Raw genomic sequence first — 17,566 nt, 5'->3', positions numbered from 1 at the left:
GGACTTTACAATTTTATATCAATGTTGCCAAAATATTATAACTTAAAATTATACTTTATAAAAAAATACTATCACTTTTTCAATTTGTTTTATAAATAAAAATTCATGTCATTTGCTATGAATTTCTTTCTTTCTCAACAAACTTTTCTTTTTCTATTTATTTTTTGTTCGCGATTCATTTTTCGCTTTACGGGCAGAAAGACGTAGTCAGTGCAAAAGAAGACATCTGTCTACTTTGCCTGTCTGTCTGTCTTTCGCATAGGTAAGGAAGAGTTTCGTATAGATTTAATGATTGTAAATATTGTTATTCTGTTTAAAGCTTCAGATTTTTAAGAAGTTGTTCCAGATTTTTGCTTTCGTTTATTTTATCCGGCTTCCTACGGCTAAGATAATGCTGAATATGAAAGCCGAAATTTTGACAGCGATTTGTCATACACTGTTCTATTACAAATATTTTGTTTTTCGTTATATAAAGCGTCATTTTTGCACTAAATTTCCGCGTATGCTATTGAAAAATAAATGTTAAGAAACTAAAGCTGCGATTCTACAATGACTTTTTATTACAACTGTTTTGCGACATGAAAATTTGGCCGCAGTCTGTTATAATTTTTTGGTTGAAATATTACTTAACTTGAAAATTATGTATTTAAACTTTAAAATTATGTATTTTAATTAATTCCTTTTGTTTCTGTATGTTTATTGCGTATGATTTTTGTGATATGAGAAAGAAAAAAATTCTATAATCTCATTGACCTATTTTAAATACACTTTGTGAAAAGTCTTTACTTAATTTTTATGCAAAATATTATGAACACTGTTAAAAAAATTTACAGATGCTTAAAACTGTAACTAAATATTTTTTCGAAGCCTTTTATAATGATTTTTTCCGTTAAATAAATTTCTTTAAAAAATATTTTTGCTAGTGTGTTAATTTTTTATTTTATTTCAAATTCTCTTTATTTTTTATAAGCTGTAATATCGATTTTATTTTCTTTAAAGAAATGTTGAATTGTGTACTGATTTTTTTAAAATTTTGTTGGTAAAATTTTACGTCTATATAAATATTTTTTTTATATTTAATATGCAAACAATAGCTCGATGGTTTTTAAACTCAGGTATTTTTCAAACATTTCATACCAATATTATATATAGAAATGATCATGATGTGTTTGTAATTTTCTATATAAAAATTTTCTAAATTTTGGGTAAACCATGGAATATAATGCTTTAAAATTTTTTTAATTAAAATGCCTCTTTATGAAACCGTATCTGGAGCGAATTCCATATTTATTCCAAATGTAAATAGCTTTTCTGAAGTTTTCAATCAATCTTAAGTGTATTTAATTTATATGATTGTTTTTTTAATTATGTGTTATTCCACTTGTATAAATGCCAGTTATTCAGATGATTGATGATATTAGAATAATTGCATAGTCCAAGGATTTCTAATGAATCTTTAAATTTAGTTTTCCTTGCTAAATAAAATTGAAATTATTATTATTTGAGATTTTAAAAGATTGAGACTGTGAAATCTTTATTATTTGTAACTAATGTTTGCTAACTTTCAAATGAACTGGTAGTTTTTTAAGACAAGATTTTTTATTTTTGAAGAGACTATATATATTACAAAGCAGACTTACGATGGCTTTCTTTTACGGCCAGAAACAAAGATTAAAAATCCCCTAATTTCATCTTACTGCCAGTATATATATACAAATATTATTTTTGTATGTTTAATGCAACATGACCTTTACAACATTAAAGTTAGTTATGTGAACTTTGTTGAAAATATCGATCAGAATTTTTATGTTTTCAAAGTTGAAAAGCAAGTTTCAGAAGCAGCCAGATGTTATCACAAAATGTATGAAGAAAAGAGAAAAATTGATAGCATTATTGAATTTTCTAATTAAGAAACTACTCCCAGTTGAAATAAATCACCCAGATGAGCAACAAGTACCACCTATTATTTTTAATTAAAGATATCATTTATATGTTTCTGCATTTTGTTCTTATTAATTAATTTAAAAGAAGCATACATATTAATTTTACAATGCTTATATCTGGTGCTCATTTGTATACATATAAGTTGTTTATAAACGTTATACAAATTGATAAATTATATATTAATCTTTTATTATATTAAAAATTTTATCATTATTTATAAAATTTGATCAAATGTTTCACAAATAAAAAGTCCCCAACTTATGATGGAAGTGCTTAAATGTCATTTCTCGTAAGTCAATGAATCATGACATTATAATGTATAAGTGATAATAGAGTTCAAGAATTCTTTTCAAATTTGCATTCTGTAGCATACTCATTATGTATTATTATTTATTTCATATTATTGAATTTATGGATATATTTAAGGGGTAAACGTATAGTTGAGGGTACTCCTTGGCAATTTTTGGTGGTACATGGATACCGAGTTTATACAATTCTTTGACTCATTATTTTGATTTGCAAAGCGGAGATTTTTGTGCCAAAATAACAAGATAAACAATTGCACAAACTTGGTATCCATGTACACATCAACCTATTTTCACTTTAAAAAAAATGCACAAAAATGGCATTGCGCATTCGTTTGACTTTATCCATGTACACGTTGACCTATTTTCACCTAAAAAAAATCCCAGAATTGCACAGACTTGCATTGTGCACTCCCTTCACTTTGTCCATGTACATATCGATATATTTTCACTTTAAAAGTCAAAGAAGCACCCAATTCTACAATACAGGCAAACAAAAAATACATAATGTCAATAAATTACATTTTAAACCAAACAGTAAAATAATATAAAAAAGGAAAAACATGTTATACATTTAAGTACTACAAAAAGCAAATATCCACTTACCCTAGTTAGAAGTTCCTTCGTCTTTAGCCTGTGGCACACAGAATTCCTTAACAGCATCCAAAAACTTTCTAAAATTATCTGAACTCGAATTCGTATATCGGCGTCGCCACATCTGAACCTTTCTTCCTACAAACCCATTCAAATCCATCTAAATGGTTTTTACTTTCAACTAGACGCATATCCTTCTCCTACATACAGGACACTTATAATGGCTACCAAGTAAGCCTTCATTTACACACTAGTCAAATTAACACTCTTTTCCCCTTTCGTACGGAAACTTCAAATTAATCTTACTATATTCAGCCATTCTACTGTCTAAACAATAAAACCAACACACACCATAAAAGCGCTTACAAAACATCCCATGATTCAAAATTTCCCAGAATCTTGCACCCGATTATGTCACAATAGGATTTCCATAACTTTCAACTACTCGGGCTACCATAAGTGAAACAACAACTTCGCCATGATACAAGGGGTACCTTAAAGTCTAACCATAATTTGCCTTATTGTTGTTATTGTAATTACAATGCGGTGACTAGACCAAGGGTTCTCAACCTTTTCCTTCCATTGACTGTTTTTTTAAGGAATAGTTTTCTTCATCAACTCCCTTGTATTTTTAAATGATTGCATATAGCTAAGGATAACAGGTTATGATGAAAATTTTGAAAAATGGTTTATTAGATTTATGTTAATTTTTTAATAATTTTTTTAAAAATAAGCACTATTTTACAAGTGTATACATGTGTTCAGAAACAACATCACAGATTCTAATTGCAAAAAATATTGATTGTAATTTATGTGACTGTCACTGTCATCGATGTAGTAATGCATTTTGTTTTTAATATTTGATATAAAACTACTTAATGTAATTTTTAAATAGCCGCATTCAACGTGTTTCCTCATTTCAATTCTAGTTTTGCATTCTTCATAATTTTTTATTGTGTTTTACTTTTTTATATTGTATTTATTTAAGAAATTTGCATATTAAAAAAATATTGATTTTAAAAATATGTTAAATAATTTTACAGTATTTCTCCCCTTATATTAATTTTATATGGTTGCTTCTTTACTATGTGATGCAGCCAGCATCATCAATAAACAGTTAATTATTAATTTTACTAATATATATATATTTTGGTAATCAGTGTTATCTTGATTATGTTGATTAATTGTCATTGCATGCTTGGCTATCAAACTTTAGTTGATCCTTTGATCATCAGTGACCCCTTTAAAAGGTTCATCAACCCCAGGGGTTAATACCTTGTTGGTAACCCCTGGACTAGATATTTCAAACTGTGCACATAGTCCTGCATTTTAGTGCAGTCTCCCACTTTGGGGTTGGCTTTGCATTCTGTAAATACTTCTTTCTAAATTACATGTATCATGCTGTATCAGTACTTTTTTTTTGTGCAAATTTTCAGTACTCTTCTGTTATTGGGACCGGTTTCAGAAATGTATGTGTCATGTATGCTTATATATATATATATGTATGCACACATAGGAGCATGTGTGCATATACACACAATATGCATATACATATACACACATGCATACTTACATACAGTTCTCAATCTGACCCTGATAACAGAAGAGTACCAATTTTTTAGGCTGAAATTACTTGTTTGTACAAACTATATTCTAAAGAGCTATTGAAATCCGCTTTGTTTTTAAAGAATTTTTTTTTCCTAATTCTTGCCTAAGAGAAGCTACATCACTTTTCTGCACAATAAAAAAATTATATATTATTATGAACAAATTAATTTCTATATTGGATGTCAGTTAAGAAGTACAGTGCTTATTTTCTTCTGTACACTGTAAAATGGCTGTATGTGATGAGATTACTCTGAAGTTTCTGTACAATTTGTAACAAAAGCGAAAAAAGCATTAATTGACTGGTGTGTAAAAGAAGAAGGTTTACTTAGTAGTCATAATAAGTGTCCTGTTTGTATGAAGGAAATGCACAAGGTTGAACATAAAGATAAATCAGATATCTTTGAATGGGTTTTTCGCAAGAAAGGTTCATGCAAGAAATGCCACCGGCAGTCTGGCACTACGTAGAATATTTTTGACTCTTATTTTTGTGAATTTATGTGGTGATCGCAGTATGCATATTGTAGTTCAGATAATTTTAGAAAGTTTTCGGATGCTGTTAAGGAATTTTGTGTGTCACAAAATGAAGACACAGAATTTCTAAATATGGTAGGACGACACTTCCTTTTCGTCATATCGTGTATAAGCGATAACATGTATTTCCTTTTTTATGTATTTCATTGTGGGATTTAAGATGCAGTTAAGCTTCGATTGGCTACAAATTTTGTTCAGTTTTGGTGATGAATAACTTTGTTTTAACATTATATGAAGTCATCATTCTCCTGAATATTTTTTTAAGTGAAAATAGATCGATGTGTACAAGGGCAAAGTCTGGGGTGTGCGCAATGCTGAGTTTGTGCAATTTTCTGATGTTTTTTTAAATGAAAAAAAAACAATGTGTACATGGATACCGAGTTTGTGCAATTCTTTGACTTGTTATTTTGGTTTGGTGTAATGTCCATCTTGAAATTGTGCCTTGCTGGCCAATCACCAGTTTTCGCCAAGGGGCGCCATGAAATACACCGAAAAGCGGGGGGAACCCTTTTTACCAAAAAGCAATTTCGGTTAATCTTTGGATTATGGTAACTTGGCGATTTTTTGGCGAAAATTTGGGACCAACTCTGCTAAAGCAACCTGCTAGTTTTTGTTTGGACACCATTTTGTTTTCACGAAGTAAAGACTTTTTTTTTTTTACTCAAAATTTTTTTTCCAACAATCTGCTAGCCGAATTACGCTTATGCTAGAACTTTTATGGAACAAAAGTGCTTAATCATGAAGAAGTTTAGGTGCGAAATTGGAAGAAAGTGCAGAATCGCAAACTGCTTCCCGTGTTTTTAAGAATTGCACATACACGGTAACCATGTTCACGTCGACCTATTTTCACTTGAAAAAAATCCCAGAATTGCACAAAAATGGCATTGCGCACACTCTTGACTTTATCCATGTACACTGCTAAAGTCCTAGCTAGTAACCTTTATCGCCTTACCAAAATGTCGCCAAACTACCTGTTACCATATTCCAAAGATTAGCCGCAATTTCAACATGTCTCGATTTTTTTGTCTCTTTTGCACTTAATTGCACAAAATTGTTAAAAGCAATATATCCAAACAATATTGTGCAATATTGTGCAACTAGATAAAAAGAAATTGCTGCAAGTATCATCGGATGGACCAATTGTCAATCTTAAATTCCTCAGAGGTTTGAAAGAAAATTTAGCAGATAATGATGCCTGCCATGCATTAGATATTGGGTCCTGTGGTTTGCATGTTGTTCATCGTGCCTTTAGGGCTGGTCATAAAGCTACTGACTGGAATTTTAGTACATTATTTAAAAATATGCATAGAGTATTTAAAGACAGTCCTGCTCAGCGAGCAGACTATATATTGCCATCACTAACTGTACGACTTTTCCGCTATAGTTTTGTGAACTAAGATGGGGTGAAAACATACCTGTTGCTGAGAGAGCTATATTTTTCTTCATGTGAAAAAATATGTAGAATCATCCGAACTACCAAAAACTGTGTCAGTTGAAAGACTGAGAGAAGCTGTTAAAGCTACTTCTGTTAAAGCAGAAAAGCTACTTTTGGCAAAAACCTTTTTTTTTTTTTTTTTAATTTCTGTTGCAGGAGTTCTACATCCATTTCTAAAGTCATTTCAGACAGCTGAATCTTTTGTGCCCCTTTCTATATACAACTTTCCATAGTATGCTAAAGCCCATATCACACGGCGTTTGTTTCACACGAACAACTGTTTTGGACAATTTTTCTGCCTGGTTTACTATTATAAGAAAGATGTGCGACTTTTTCCTTCCTTTCCAAAAAAATTGCAGGTTGTTCGTTTTCAACCAATCATCTATTAGCTTCGAATGCTATCAGCTTGTTTGTAATGGGGAACCAGTTTTTCCCTGCGTTAACCCCAAAGCGATCTGTGTTGATTGGCTGTTGTGACAAAGCGGAAAAATTGTTCCAAACAGTTGTTCTTCCGAAACAAACCGACGTGTGATAGCAGCCTAAGTAATCTTCTCTCCAAATTTGTCAAAAGAGATATATAGAGGCAAAAACTCCTGAAGAACTGATAAAAATAGGTACTCTGGATCAAAACATTTATTGTAATGTTGCAGATATAGATGTGGGTATTGCTACTGGTGCGAGTTTAGCTAAAAGTGGAGTATCTGATCTTAACAAGCTCATTACATCTAATGAATTTTTATGTGAGAAAAGGATGGAGAGGTTATTGCACATACTGTGTGAAAGTGAATGGATAAATTCCACAGTTGCAGATAAATCAAAAGTGCAGTTTAAAGAATTATTATTCAGAAGTAAGGGTGTTTGGAAAGAGACTTTTGTTAATTTTGCTATGCGACTTGATCACTTTTTTAAGGACTTGATTAATAACTCAGATTTTAAAGAACTTTGGAGTGTTGTAAAACTAGTTCTAATTTTATCACATGGCAATGCCACAGTAGAAAGTGGTTTTTCAGTTAATAATCATATGTAGGTGGAAAATCTCGAGGAAATTTCTTTAACAGCAATGCGAACTGTTTTTGATGCTGTAAAAGTAAATGGAGGTGTGATGAATATTAAAAAATATTATTAGACAAAAGGCACAGATTAAAATTTTGGAGTCAAAAAAAAAAAAACAAACAAAAATTGAGCAGAGATGTTTCTTCAGATGACTTGCAAATTGCAGAGTTAAAACAAGAATCTAATTTGTTGCTTATTTTTCATTAGTATTTTTTCTATTAATGTTTTGTTTAAATATATTAAATGTCTTTATTTTTAATTCTAATAAAAATTTACATTTAACATATATTATGTATGCTTATATTAACGGTTTTGCATCAGGAAAAAAAAAATGCTTTTTTAACCTTTCAGAATTTAGCAAATGTTGAAATATCAATGAGGTGATTGTTTGCCAGTTATATATTATTTAATAAGATAGATATAAATGGGCCCCACACTGCCATTTTGTAAACAATAACTTCCATTCCAGAATATATGTATAATACTTTTTAATATCATTCATGACATAATTTTATCACAATTAATGGTGGAGGAAATCTTATGTTTAAAAGTTTATACATTGCATTGAAAAATCAACGAATTTCATTTCTGATTTTGTTTTAGATGGAACGCATTGTAACGCAATTTCTTTTGTAAATGAAAGTTATTGAGGAAAATCGAAAATAACTCCCTGTTGTTGTCATAATGGTAATTGTTTGGGTAATATGCTTTATATATATGTATATAAGTCATATGCAATTAGCAAATTTTTGTGTTATCAAATGGCACCATAATTAATTTATCTTTAGCACAACTAACGCGCACTACGCGGATAGACTGGAATTTTCTTAAAACACATCTGGAAAAGTCAGAGAATTTCATTCTCCTATTTGAGTGGCAACCCTGGGACAGGCTCAGCAGCTACTGTTATCATTGAGGATGCACCATCTAAGTGTACATCATGATGTGGTACCCTCCAGCAGATAGATTTGTTGATGGCTTTGAGGTTCTCATTCTACAATCTCTTCAAGCTTCTGTACTGTGAGCAAGAAGAAAGGTGGCAAATGAAAAAAGGAATCACTTTCAAAAGCAGGGTTCATATGGTCCTTAAGAGTCCTTAATTTTTTTAAATTGATTTTTGGTCCTTAGCCCCTTAAGGCACACATTAATTTCTAATTTTCGGTCAAAAAATCACCTATTTTTTTTTCTTGCATAATCATATTCTCTAGTGCATTTTAAGACATAATCGACAAATAAAAGTAATTTTTAACTAAAAATTTAATTAAAAAATCTAATTTTTAATTTTGGAATAATTTCACTTAAAGTTGTCTTTTGTTATGCTCCTTTGTATTAGAAAAGACAACATACAGGGGTACAAGTATAGGCTAATTTAAAAAAAAATATATATATATTATACAAGCAAAGTGAAAACGATTTGATTACATGTTTATTTCGAATTTCAAGTTATTAAAATCAAATTAAATCAAATTTTCATACTTGCAAACATAAAATTGACTAAAAATTCAGTTTGGTATGATATACCATGAAGCATGGTACTGCGCAAAGTCCAACATTACAGTTCCTACAATAGTATCTTGTTTCTTTCCTTATCTTTTTACCCCTCTCATCTCTTTTACTGCAACAAACGGCGCAATTTTTACAAGGGGCCGCTTTCTTTTCTGTAGGTGGTACAAATTCGGGAAAGTGCCTTTCAGTTAGTCTCAGAGGCCCAGGTTGGTAACCAGGCCGACCTGTTCTTTTGGGTAACACTTTTGAATGGTATTTTTCAATTAATTTTTCCACAAGCATTTTATGGAATTCCAAATGGTCCCGTTTTCCTCCATTTTTTTTATATAGTACAAATGAGTTCCATACGGATATATCCACAAGATGGAAAAATATTTTCTTATAGTACCTTTTTCCTCGTTTTCTTGTTGTTGGGTAATCGTGGAGATGCTGATCAAGCCGATCAACGCCTCCCATTGTATCATTGTAATCAATTACAACTTTCGGTTTCTTTATTTGAAATCAGGAAAATACAAATCAGGAAAATACAAGTAAAACAGCCATCATTGGCTGTTTTACTTGTATTTTCCTGATGTGTGTTATGGATTGTTGAAAGCAAACAGACATCTTTTTTGTCTTTCCACCTCATCGCCATTACTTTTCCTCTCTGAAACGCTATAACATCTCCCTTTTTCAATTTTTTATTTCTAATTTCAGATGGAACTTCTTTTCTGGTACTTTTCAGAGTCCCGTAGGTATCTGTTTGACGTTTTACCAGGAAATCCGCTAATTGTGGAGAAGTATAAAAGTTGTCAGTCGTCAAACAGTACCCTTTATCTAATAATGGTTCAATCAGTGGCAACACTACTTGAGTTGATACCGGCATTTCTCGATATGCATCGCTCAGATTCGTTCCTTTTCCGGTATATATAATGGATGAATATAAGTAACCAGTTTTTGATTCACAAAGAAGGTACATCTTTATTCCGAAACGAGCTCGTTTCAGTGGTATATATTGCTTCCATTTCATTCGCCCTTTATACAGTAGTAGACTTTCGTCTATCGTGATATCTCTTTCCGGTGTATATAGAGAAGAACACTTTTTATTTATATGGTCAAATACAGGCCATATCTTATTGAGCTTGGGATGGGGGTGAATCTCAGCATCGTAAGTTTCATTGTTAGAGAAGTGAAGATATCTTTTTATCTCAGAATAGCGATGAAAGCTAAGGAGCTTCGGAAAAATAGGTGATTGAAAAATTTCAACTTTTGACCAATACATCCTTATCTCAGGCTTTCTAATTATACCTTGTAGTATAATTATGGCTAAAAATATGTATAATTCTTCCATAGTAATCGGTGACCATAGGTTCTGTGATGATCCTGGATGTTGAAATGCATATCTGTTTGTTTCAGTTAGAATTATGTCCATGAGAGAGTTATCAAAAAATAATTCAAAGTATGACAAAGCATCATCGTAATCCGTCAGAGTAAAACAACAGCCAGGGTTAGCTTCAAATCGAAATCTCGGTGGTGAAACGTTTGGTTGATTTATACTAATTTGATACCAATTCCTTGCTATATCCAAAATCTCGTTGTCATTATCTTCCGATTCACTTCCATCACTCAAGAAATCATCACTCTCATCGCTGAAACTGTCTGATAAATTGGCATATTCAAAATTGTCATCATCAGAGTCGCTCATTATCAGATAACTTTTTTTAAATTACAAAAACACTTAGTAATATAATTTGCAGTTAACTGCTTACTTTTATTATATTTACGTAATAAAAATGGATATATTACCTTTTCCTCACCAAACGACTACTTTATAGCAAAGAATTCCTAGCAAACTTATGGCTAATCATCAAAATGCGCCACGTGGTTTACACAAGAAAAATGCTGAATAGTGGTGCCATCTATGTCAAATAAGTTTAATTATAATCTAGCCTATTTATTTTTACTGGAACGGATCTCAGACAAGCATTAGAAATAAAATAACGCGAGATACAAGGGCGCCCGTGTAAGACACGGGCATGTGCAAATTTGCCGGAAACTTTCGCCCGTGTGAGACAAATGCGTTAAGGGGTTAAAAGTCCCTAATTTCAGCCAAAATAGGCAGAAGGTCCTTAATTTTAATCATCTGAAATTTCTGTTTGCTTTTATGACTGCCATTTTGAGTGTGAATTAGCATTTTGGAGGAATATTTTCGGCAATTCGCTGACAAATATGGTTATTTTTTGAATGCATAAATGTGTTAATGGTTATAATTTGTTCCTATTTCTAATATAGTTAGTTTAATAGACTTTCAGAGCAATAAGTGAAACATAAGCATTTGGAAATTATTTCATTTTTTCTAATGAAGAGCTCTTAAACAACTTTTCGCTTTTGGGGATGTAAATTCTTTTATTTATTTTTTTTAATTAAATGATTCTAAATTTGAAGACTTATCAACTTTTGACAATTTTAAGATTAGTTTCTATAGAAATTTTTTAATTCCAAGATCTAGGAATTTTTCGACGACTTTTTTTAGAACATTAATAACATTGATAAATTTCATTAAAATAATGGTAATGTGTTGTAATTTTATTTAAGAAATAACATTAATAACATTGATAAATTTCATTAAAATAATGGTAATGTGTTGTAATTTTATTTAAGAAATAACATTAAAGTAAAGCATTTTTATTTTTCGCTGTCATATTATAAATTCCATTTTGGCCACTTATACAATATTTTGAATCTAAAAATAAGCAAGGTATAATCCTATAGCAATGTAATTTACGAAACAGTTCTTAGCAATAGCAAAATAGCTATGTAATTAATTAAAAATGTTTTTTTAATTTTTTTATGGTAAGAGTTTTCCCATGTAATTGTCTCAGAATATGCATCATTTTTCTCTATAAAATTAATTTTACACTTTTTTCCTCCAATTTTTTTTTTTTTTTTTTTCAAAATATTTCTGGCTTTTTGCTGTTACAGAATTGGTAGGGGTAATTTTTCTTTAGGATTTTAGACATTGCGGCTTGGAAAGATTTGAAGGCAAGATTTATAGACCCACAATTCTAGAAGATTCCAGAAAAATGTGACAAAATGGAAAATGTCTCCATGGTATTAACATGTAATTTCTTACTTTTTGGAGAACGTCTGGAAGAACAATGAAAACATGTGTTTAATGTTTCATTGTTCTTCCATTTTATATGTTGAATGTTTTACTTCTGATACTAGAATTTCTTACTTAACATTTTTATCTTCCCTTTATTTTCTCTACTTTTTACTAGACACAAGCATAGAAAATATCAAAAATGCTTCTAATCATATGGACAGGCATTATAGAAAAGAAGTTTTTTATTAATAAAGAAATTTAAAACTGTCAGTTTAAAAGATTCATCTAATATGTCTTAATGCATCATGCACAGGGCTGGCACTAGGCATTTTCCCACCTGATGCAATATCTGTGGATCCTAAATTCTGCTGCTTGGTGCCTTTCTAAAGTCTGCTTCCAATGCCTGTTCTAAATTCTAAAGTTTTGCCATTTCTAGATTTTGTTGCTCGCTGTGTCACTAAATTCTAAAAATTTGCCACACCAGCTCTGTGACCGGACCTTACCATATATATTTCATATTTCTTCTGAATTTTCATATTGGTAGAGAAATAAAATTAGCAGCTTTTTCTATACATTCTAAATGCTTTTAATTTTTTTTTAGAATAACAGAAATCTTTAATTAAATCCAAAAATTCTAAAATGGAAAGGAAAGGTGGAAGAAAGAAACTGAATACATCATTATACATTCGGTTTCTTAAATAAATTAATTAATAATTCAGAATATTTGGTATAAAGAAAATTATTCTTCAAAGGTTTATTATTATTACATTTATTATTATGTAAATTACCCAGTTGTTTACAATTCCAGCCTTTACTATAATTTCCCATTTCTATTTTCTCACCAGAATACAAATCACCTAGACAGTTTTTAAACTGAGGTTTTTGGAGTGTAAGGCAAGAGTGTATTTCTGACCTCCACATGTTCCTTGCATTAGTTCCTGCCAGTTCTTATAATTTGAAATTATTCGTCTTTGCATAACCACTGCCGACATTTGAATTTGTCATGATAATAGAGTTAATGAGCTAGCTTAAGATGAAATTGAATTGTATAGTCTTTGACCACTAGTCCATACTTTTAGCGTGAATTTGACTCTTCTTGTTTAATTACATCACCATGAGCTGTAATTGACTTTGTTAGCATAAGAACATGCCTTTATGTTCTAACTTCTTTTTAAATAAGAAGCTTATTTAAACCTGTATGACTTTATAGTTATTTTCAGACATAGCAATAATTTGCTTCACATCTGTTGGGGGGGTTGGACTATTTAACTTTTAGCAGCTGAAGTAAAACCCTCATAGGTACATTGTGGGGAGGTTGACAGGTTAGGAGATAAAACACACAGACACTAGTGAGAACATTGTTTTGCATACTGAGACAAATTTCTAATTGTTAGACAAAATGCTTAAAGAGAAGGAAATCTATATAAATTAGCAAAAATGTCTGGGAAGGCTTCAAATTAAAAAGATGCATAAATATTTTGTTGAGTGTTGTTGTTACGAAACATAAATGGTTTGTATCTTTTAATGTGTAATTATCTAATATCATTTCAGAATCAATGTCATAAATTACATGTATTTTAAACTGTGAAATTTTATTAGATTGTGATTTTAATAGGGAAGATTTAATAGTGACCTTGTAAATCCATAATGACTAAGCTATCTAATACCTAATTTAATTACTTATAACTAACTGCTTATCTTTAAAAATTATCTCTGCATATTAAAGCGAGTTATTGCCTTTCATCTAACTCTTACCATGGTCACAAGATAAAACACAAAAATGTAAAAATTCAAGTAAAACTTATTCTTCGCATGTAGTGAAACTTAAAATAATGCAGAACAACTTATCACCTCTGGTGCTTTAGTGGATTATTAGAATTTTAAAGTATATTAACTGAGTTACAACCCCTGGAACTCTACATGAAGCTACGATACTAGCTCGTCTGACAGAGCCCAGCTAACTTTCAAGACTTGCCAACCGTGCTTATATTAGGCCTTTCAGGTTTGCTCTGTTGTTCTGATCAGCAGGTCTCTCTGTAGGCAAGCAGGAGTGGTGTCAACAGCCAGTTTTTTTGTTTTGAATCATGCTTAATGGGATTTTACATCTCATTTTAACCTATGACATTTGACATAAAATCTACCTGCTATTTATTAAACCTCTAGACTAAGTATATGCCAAAATGAGACATAAAAGAAAAAAATCAATATAAAGCTAACTGTTAGTAAAACGTAAATAAAATGTCCCTAATCCTCCTTCAAACTATTACTTATTTCAGACTATCTTCAAACTATCTCCAACTATTATACATGTAAAATATTTAATGCTGCCTGATAAACTTTATGAAGTAGATGTTATTCTCAAATTTGTTTTATAGTTATGTTTAATAAGAATGCATCCTACTTATGGATCTATTTTATTCTTGGTTATTACAAAAATGGAGTTCAGACATAAGATGATTGAATTTTATTTGAATTTATTCAGCTCCCATTTGCTGATAGGTCCTTAATTTGTTTTCATTAATGGTCCTTAAAAGTACTTTCCATGTGCAGAAATGTGTACGAACCCTGAAAAACCATCTGCTTACTTACAGCCATGAGGCCAGAGTAATATATATCTCCTTGCAGCATTTTTGTATAGAAAGTACAGGACACACAGTTACTTAATGTGCTGAGTTTATTAGGATTTTACTCATCATGTGCGGAAGGCACATGCTTTTAAATGTCCTTTGTCATCTAACCACATCTGAATCTTAATCAACAAGCATTTTCTCAAATGGTGTTTGATAATGCAGGCTTTAGTATGTGAACTATTGAAGCAACATTTCCACTCGATGGCTTGCATCCTTTATGTGATTCTGTTATCCCACATAGTTTGGTTAGAGTATATATTTTTAGCAGGAAGTATTGGATGTGACTGCTTCATTGAAACTGATGCCCACCCTAAAAACTCTCAACTCCATCAACACAAGATCCCTAACACAGAGCAATCTGAAAGATGATATACCAAGTCTCAGGATGACCAGCCTGGTCCTTCCTGAGGAAATACGAAAAAGCTATTCTGAGGCCTTATGCAGGTATAAACTTCATATACAAATTCATTCCAGGACATTCTGTCTTTTATATCTCCTTTTCACATCACTCCACTGCTCAAACTGACTTTTTCATGCAAGTTATAAGGCATCTGAAACTCCATTCTTTCTCTTCTAGATGAATCCCTGGAAATGTTGTAAACATGTGACATGATATTTTACCCTAAAATGTAAAACCTTTAATTACTTTGATATGAGAATTTTTTTTTTTTTTTTGTAAGTAGCATTTAATTTCAAACGTATTTTCCTTCACCAATTTTATTTTCCTTCACTATTTACTCTACATAACCAATTGTAGCTTGTAGCAGAGTACAAATATACAAGCTTAACAAATGCCCACTGACATGGTACCTTATTAATGTTTGACAATTTAGAGTACAAAATAAGTCTACTGTAACATAATTTCACTCAAAAACATTCAAGTTTTATTTACCATTTGGAGATGAAGCAAGGGGAGTAGTAGTATGATTTCTCATAAACTAGTGTGTCCGCTAGACCACATAGTCACTGATGTTCATTAATTTCATTAATGTGACCTAGGTGTACCAAACTTACATAAAATAATTAGTTTCAGGTATATTATTTTGATATTAGGGCAATACTATGAAACTATCACCAAGCAGCACATTTAAGTGTCAGTTATGATAAACATGACATAACAATGCACTCATAACATCTCCACTTTTGTTTGATGTAACCCCAATTATTTCTCAATAAGCTATGTTTTTGCCTTTATGAACAAGGATATAAATTAAATTTTATTGCTTTACTTTTTCTTGCATTAAAAAATTTGGGTTCTGTTTTCTACAGAATAGTAAGCAGTGAATTATTTTCAAAGTTATGTGATCCTACCATAAAAAAAAGTCTGCATTAATAGATATGATATGGTCAGCTGAATATGGCTGACCAGCACTAGACTGGAGCAATTACTTGCAGGAAATTTGTAATCATAGCATCATAAACATATCTTCTGGTAAAATTTTAGAACCTAACAAAACAGTAAAAGTCAAGAAAATCCTTTTCCCAAACACAAAGTGAAGGAAATGGAATACTTGTTGTTTATTAAATAAAGGTACATTCAGTTCCTTTAGAATTCTACAGGGATGATTAATGCAAATTTGGTGGGATTTCTGCCAGCTTTTATAGCTTGATAGCCAACTTTTGCTGTAAAACTGATAATACATAACTACCGAAAATAATTATTTATTTGTTAATGGTGTATTTGTGCTAAAAAGTTTAAATCATGGCTAGTTTTTACAAAACACTTGAGGCAGAGTTGGTGTGTTGTTATGGTGTAGCTAATGATAGACATATTGTTCTTATAACAGTATAGAAGTTATGATACTAATCGCTAGCAGTTATTACAGTTTGCATTTAATGCGTCTTAAGAAAGACTGCAATAAAGCCAGGATTAGAATTGTGTTGTTATTGTTCCTAATCTCACTTATCTGAATCAGAACAAGTCCACAAATTATTATCGTGGCAAGGAGTACTAAACTGTGTTTATCATTAGCCAGAGCTTTGAGCACAATTTAGGTAATAGTGTGTGTTTGCTCAGTTCTGCTCAATTTTTGAAGGAGACCACCCTAGGGCACAGGTCCGAGGGTCTCCCACTCCTCATCACCTATCACCAACCTTTCAAGAGGACTTTTGGCTTGCCACATATTTTAAATGCCCAGCTCTTCAGTACAGTAGTCAGTGTCGCTAACCGCTTTCATCTGGCTAACATCAAATTTGTAGTTGGATGAACACAAAGTAAGAAAATAATATTTGTGAAAAAAGTTAATATATTTATGTGAACTAAATAACTTTGTGTTAAAGCAACCATGTTTAGTCATAAAAACCGACAAACTTAGTTGTGATGGGTGACATTTTGGCTTATGCAGTAGCTCTTTGAACCTATCTGTGATGGGTGACATTTTGGCTTATGCAGTAGCTCTTTGAAGAATAAATGCAATGAAACTCTTTTATAATTTGTACATATTTGATTTTCTAAATATTTCATTTCATTAGGTTTTTTTTTAATGTATGTTATTTGAACATTTAATAAAGTTTCTTTGTTATGCAGTTAAATTTATCTCTGCATATATTTAACAAGAATTAAAGGTATTGATTGTTTTTTTTTCTTTTAGATCCACTACAAATACACTTTGCATTCTTTAATCACTAAATGATTTGTATAGGCATGTATGTCTAATGTCTGATACGAAGCCATCCAAGCTTCCGGCAAAGAATGTCATTCAAGGTATTGGCATATGTACTAAAATTTCATTTTTAATTAATTTTTTCAGTATTTAATTGTAATACTATGTACAAGAACTGAAATAATAACCATTCCACTATGTGTAATTTTGAATATGATATTAGTATATTCAACAATGATTTCTAATTACACTGCTGTTCCAAAATAACAAAG

The 17,566-nt window shown here is 31.0% G+C and overlaps 1 protein-coding gene across 6 annotated transcripts in view; it reads left to right on the top strand.

Annotated features, from left to right (window-relative positions):
* The first annotated feature begins 218 nt into the window (after positions 1-218).
* The window catches only part of Camta (Calmodulin-binding transcription activator), a 360,727-nt gene continuing 343,379 nt past the window's right edge, over positions 219-17,566 (top strand). For 3 of the 6 annotated variants that reach the window (XM_085818419.1, XM_085818416.1, XM_085818418.1), the window contains exons 1-2: positions 219-262; positions 17,283-17,395. In XM_085818419.1, coding sequence (XP_085674545.1) covers positions 17,347-17,395 — 49 coding nt within the window. In that variant the 5' untranslated portion in view covers positions 219-262; positions 17,283-17,346. Of the gene's footprint in view, positions 263-8,008; positions 8,170-17,282; positions 17,396-17,566 lie in introns of those variants that run through there. The other 3 variants (XM_085818417.1, XM_085818421.1, XM_085818422.1) reach the window with 3 other exon arrangements.

This window comes from Stegodyphus dumicola, chromosome 6, assembly GCF_044657685.1.
Source record: "Stegodyphus dumicola isolate Sdum_Otavi_A_Nest chromosome 6, ASM4465768v1".
NCBI lineage: Eukaryota > Metazoa > Arthropoda > Arachnida > Araneae > Eresidae > Stegodyphus > Stegodyphus dumicola.
This window is presented reverse-complemented; position numbering and strand designations above follow the sequence as displayed.